Source organism: Triticum aestivum, chromosome 1B (genome assembly GCF_018294505.1).
Source record: "Triticum aestivum cultivar Chinese Spring chromosome 1B, IWGSC CS RefSeq v2.1, whole genome shotgun sequence".
Lineage (NCBI taxonomy): Eukaryota > Viridiplantae > Streptophyta > Magnoliopsida > Poales > Poaceae > Triticum > Triticum aestivum.
Genome location: NC_057795.1, coordinates 196014419 through 196020169, shown reverse-complemented (window position 1 = coordinate 196020169; position 5751 = coordinate 196014419). Strand labels below are relative to the sequence as shown.

The 5751-nt window shown below is 47.6% G+C and overlaps 1 protein-coding gene across 1 annotated transcript; it reads right to left on the bottom strand.

Annotated features, from left to right (window-relative positions):
* Window positions 1-3013: 3013 nt before the first annotated feature.
* Window positions 3014-4840, bottom strand: LOC123089391 (auxin-responsive protein IAA16). Its single transcript, XM_044511084.1, has 7 exons — window positions 4670-4840; window positions 4535-4633; window positions 4363-4438; window positions 3835-4100; window positions 3589-3727; window positions 3401-3464; window positions 3014-3307 (listed from the first exon to the last, which is right to left on the bottom strand). Exons 2-7 carry the CDS (start codon window positions 4626-4628, stop codon window positions 3263-3265), a joined length of 684 nt encoding a protein of 227 aa, XP_044367019.1. The 5' UTR covers window positions 4629-4633; window positions 4670-4840; the 3' UTR covers window positions 3014-3262.
* Window positions 4841-5751: the final 911 nt, after the last annotated feature.

Below are 5751 nucleotides of genomic sequence, written 5' to 3'. Positions count from 1 at the left end.
CAAAGCTGCAGCTATACTTTCTTCAATCACATCACCAATTGCGGCTCGAGTCTTGGGGAACTCTTCTTCCATAATATTTCCTCCATGTGCATTCGAGTTGGAGCCTGCCATGTCAATCTTTTGGAAGAAAGTGGACAAAGAAAAATTATATATGTGGAAAACACTCAGCTCACCTTCTTACGTACCCAAATTCTAATGATTCCTTGGCTGTTGTGAGGAAGTAGCAATCAAGAGTGGACGGGCGAATGAAAGGAAGGAAGCTGCCGGTTTCTAGGTGGATCTGGGTGGGGTAAAAAGGGATGGCTAGTGCTGAGATCCAATCGATGCAAACCAAATGAACAAGAAATTTTTTGTAGATCCTTGCACAACGTTTGAGCTGCAACACTTGCCACTTCAACTTCTGAAATTTCTCACCAAACTGAATATGATTGCACAGTTGCTCAACACTTTCTCTTCTCTTTTTTTGCTCTTTTTTCAATTTTTTCTCTCTCCCTTTTTTTGCTCTTTTTTTTGCAACACAAAAGATCCAACAACAAGACTCAATGAAAACAACAGCAGCTTCGGATTGAACTTGGTGCAAACACAAAGAGGAAAGCAAACAACTAGATCTCAACAACAAAGGCTTGGATTTTTTTGGCCTTTTGGCTTTGGATTCTAGGACGGGGAAAACCAAACTAAAAAGGATAGATCTAGCAACAAAGATACAGATCCTACCGTGTAAACCTTGCTTTGAATACCAGATGATGCGACCCTGTTTTCGGAGAAGAGGGAGTACAAGGGGAGGTCCGATCTTCACGGCGTAGGATCGATAAACAGATGGGGATAACTAGCTGCAAGCAGGCAAAAAATGGAAAATAAGAGATTATGACCCGACGAGGAGGAGGCTCACTGAAGCTTGCAATTCGAACATTCGCCAATCCACAACCCGCAGTACTACCCCACACAACCACGCTCAAGTCGTGGAGCACGGGATAGGTGCAATCCGCAAGGGAAACCACGAACTCTAATCCACACAACACGATCTAGTTGTGGAGCATGAATTATGAGCAATTTCTCAAGGAATCACGAGAATAAGGGTAACAAGAGCTCTCCAATCTCAAGAGGAGTCTATGTCTTTGGTCTTTGATAGAAATGGCTAAAGTCCCCAATGAAGGGAAGAGCTAGCCTATTTATAATCGGGACAACCCCCTGGATAGGTGCGAAACAGAACTAGCTTCTGGAACCAGCTTAGGTGTGAAAGGGAACCAGTTTTGTTTGACTAAATGGCTTCAAGACTTAATGAGGTAGCTTCTGGAATACTCTCGTTGGAGGTGGTTGGCAGTTCCCGACCAAACATTGTTCACTAGAGTCGAACAATGTTTCCTTTAGCAACAAACTCGAGTTCTGGGAACCTTTCGCAAGTTGGAATATGCAAACTCGTACAAAACATTGTTTCGCCAGAGTCGGAACAATGTTTCTTCAGCAGACAACTCATTCTTCATGAATTCCTATCTTTGTTTCTTGTCCATAAAACATTGTTTTGCATGGACTGAAATGTGTTTGGCCTTCTTCGATATTGTACCTGAGTTCAACCAACAACAAAGGAGATGAAAGTGCAGCCATGTGTTCAAGATTATAGTATAAACTTAAGTTAGCGTTCACCTGGCAATGTGTACGTTTGACAAGAAATATTATGGTTTCTCCTTTGATGACCAAGGATGTATAAATTGTTGCCATGTCCTCATCACTCGGGCTCTCGCCGAAGCCACCGGCCCATGACAGCCGTCTCCGGACAGGAGGAGGGAAAATGGCCCTGCCGCCGCCGAGCCGCGCGGGCTTTGCCCGACGACCGCTGCCGGCGGCGGCGAGGGGAGGAAGGAGTGGTGGATGGGTTGTTGGCGGCGGCTAGGGTTTGCTCCCGGGCCGCCCGCGGGAGGGACACGGGAGCGGGGAGCCACTCTATAGTACCAAAAGTAGTACATGAGAAATTTCTGTATAATTTCAATCCTTCGGATCACTATAAAATTCCTGTAGAACAAGTCGCATAAAATCCGTAATTTATATTTTGACTTCATTTCACAGGGTTGAAAAAGAAAATTCTTACTTAAGAGTTTTGAATTTCAAAAACATTTTGGCGCAGGGATCCAGCCCCGTGAGCTCGTTGCTCGCTGGCGCACAACATGCTTACAGGAAGATTGGCAAGATGGGGCCATCATCCTTACTGAGTTCGACATTGTGTATGCGCCGCATAAGGCCATTAGAGGGCAAGCGATGGCGGATTTCCTAGCAGCACATCATACATATTTCTACTGGTAAATAAAATATTTCCATGGATGGGATTGCACATAGTCCATTCCACCTTTATCTATCTAGGTTATCCTTCTTTCTTAACAAAGCAGAATGTGATGATCGATCCCTCTATTATAGGATTTATGTTTATACCAAAGCCTCTACTTTAGATATTTACTCTGATGAAGGAAAGCCTTGTTAAAGACTACGACTTTTGACTTCCTTTTTCGTACTCTTCTTTCATCCTCCTTACCAGAACGCTTTTCCTGGTACTTCTGGAGGGCAAGCTGATTTATAGTAACTTCTTTCTTAGGGTAGGGCGACGAATACTTCTAATTCCGAAAAGGTCATTGGATCGCCTTTGAAAGCTAAAGCGAAAGTTGTAGAAAGCCGGGAGAGGATTTTACGGGAGGTAAAGAAGTTATTTCAACAACGTTCCTGTCATCAAATCCTGATTCAACAAAGCCATGCCAGCTCTGTTGGTCGTACTTTATATTTTGACTTCCTTTCACAGGGTTGAAAATGAAAATCCTTACTTAAGAGTTTTGAATTTCAAAAACATTTTGGCGCAGGGATCCAGCCCCGTGAGCTCGTTGCTCGCTGGCGCGCAACATGCCCGGAACTGTGGGTGCAGGCATCACGAGAAACTATGGCGCTAGCATTCATGTTAACCCAGTTGAGCAAGCAACATCGCTGTACAAGGGCACTTACCAAGATTCCCCCCTCACAGAGGCAGCAACAGTAGTCGATAAAAGCCAAACTTAGCATTCCTGCGCCGTTCCAAAAATCAACACCTTACGAGTTACGACACTGCACTAGATACATGATCCTAACAGTGCAAGTCAGGCCTGCTCGATGATAGCAACATGACACGATGATAGCCAAGAGATCTGGGAAATTTATACAGATCGATAGCAGAAAGTCTAGCTAGCTTGCAAAAAGGATAGAAAACATTCCGATCGAGAGTGACATGTGTTCTCCCTAAATAAATGGCTCAGCACCCGGCCGCTCCCCTCTTCCGGCTCACCGCCGCTCGTAGCTGCCAACAACAAGGAACGACAATAAGCAAGATGAATCAGCTTCAAGTATGTGGAGAAAGCATCTTCAGCGTTTCCGGTTGTACTCTACTCACCGAGGACGCGTTCAGATCCGAGCTCCGCAGTACGCGCAGTCTCTTCGCGGTGGCGATGAACATGCTGCAACAACGTCCAGAGATCGTCGTCGGTAAGTTGAGAACAAGAAGAGAAATTTGTTTGTTTTGCGATTGAGACAGAAATCTCTCGCTTGGTTTGTTTCAAGGGGAAGGTCGATCGAACTCACTCCCATGGCACGTCCCCGACCAGCATCTGGTCGCCCTCGTCGTCCTCGTAAACCAGAGTGTACTCGCCGCTGCCGTCCAGCAGCCCCGTGATCGCCGCGTGCTTCTCCCCCACCGCGCAGGAGCTCTCGTCCCTTTGAGCTGCGGCGCAAGCAGAGCGGGCAGAGCAAAGTTAGCCAACGATTGTCGACCAAAGCGCACGCACGCACGCACGCAGAACGGAAGTGTCGATTTGCGTGTGCACGTACCGGCGAGGAGGCCCTGGAAGAGGTGGTCGACGGCGGCGGCGAGCTTGCCATAGCTGCCGTGCGCCTTAAGGTCCACCTTCCGGCCGATGGGGACGCCGTCCATGTTGATCTTCACGAACCGGCCCTTGTAGATGCTGCCATCAGCCTTGCCGCCCGCGCCGTGGCGTGGCTCGGCGGCTGGTGGTTTGGACGAGGAGGAGGCAAGGTTGCGCCGGAAGGAGCGCACCGGAGGCCACCCCACGACCGGAGCGGCGGCCGCCGGCCTGCTGCACGTTTCAGAGACAGGTAATATGGATCAGTAAAATCTTAATTATGTTCCACTTGCACACACTGGCATCTCCACTAGTAGTATATACAGGTAACAGATAAACTTTGGAGGTGATAGTGGCAGTGACAGTTTCTTGGAAGAAATGGTGAAATAGGCCCGACAAGCACAAGGAACAGCAAGGTAAAATCTCATATTTACTCCAGCAGATTGGAGGAACTACTCCACTATACCAAGGAAAACCAAACCAAACCAAACCAAACCTTGGCTTGGAGCCGTTGCTTCTTCCCTTTGCTCCAGCACCAGCAGCACCACGGCGGCCTCCCTTCTCCTCCAAGCCTGAGACGAACAACAAAAGGCAAAGAATGAAGCTTCGAAGAAAGAAGAGGAATTAAGGAGCGAGAAGCAAGCATGCATGGCGCAGGAGCTACCTACCTTCTTGGCCTGGTGATCCGGAGAAGTAGCCAGGCAGGCCGAGGCTCAGCTCAAGCCCCCTCTCTTCCTCATCCTTCGACCCGTTCCAAGCCATCTTTCTCTCTCTCTCCCCCCCCCCCCCCCCCCCCCCCCCTCCCTCTCTCTTTCAACCCTGTTTTCAAAGAACTGTTTGCTAGACAGACACAGCAGCCTCACAAGTCACAGGAGCCAGCGCTCTCTCTCTCTCTCTCTCTCTCTCTGTGTTGAGTCTGAAGCAGCAGGAAATGGGGGGCTATATATAGAGGGAGGACAAGCTGGTGCTGCGCCCGAGAAGCAGGCACAGACCGGAAAGGCCAAGCGAGGCTTGGAGAAGGGACAAGGATGGAGTATTACAACTCTCTCTCTACTACCTCCGTCCGGGTTTATTGGCCCCTCATTATATTTTGTGTCAAATTTTAACCATAAATTAAACTAACAAAATGTTCACGCATGTCATCAAACATTATATTTTTTAAAACTATGTTCAAATACGAATCCAATGAGATAATTTTTCTTGACATGCATTAATATTTGTTAGTTAAATCTTTAGTCAAAATTTGACACAAACTATAAAAGGGACCTATAAACCAGGATGGAGGAGAGAGAAGTATACGCACAAACTACAAAAGTAGTACTCTACAGAGTATCTGCACTCGATTGCTATCCCCACTCCCGATGCCTCATTGCTCCTGCTCTGCCCCTCTCTCTCACACACACTCTCTGTAGCGGAGGAGAGAGAAGTATACGCCAACTCCTTCTGTCTTCGTATCTTTTTCATATGCTTCCATGAAAGATCACCTTTTGAAAATTCTGGCAGCCTTACTCTCTCTCTTCTCTTGTATGCGTTGCCTTTTCCACTCTCTCTCTAACGATGCAGTAAAGGAGCTGTAGGTGTGCAGTGCAGAGACGGGAATAAGCCAGGGAGGGATTCCAGGGCTGCGACAGAGCCCGGGAAAGGCAACGGGAGAAAGCATCTACGCTGCTCGCGCAGGAGGGCGCAGCAAGCATAGCCAGCCAAGCACACACACAAATCACACCCATTGCCCTCTGCCCCTCTCTCTCGTCTTCAAATCTTGTCATAAGTTTTATACGAGTTAAAAAAAACATGTTCCTAACCGTTTTGGGACGACCATTCTTCTACGGAGCATAGATGCATTTGGCAAGATAGTGGCACGTTGTGTACTCATGGTCATTGACAA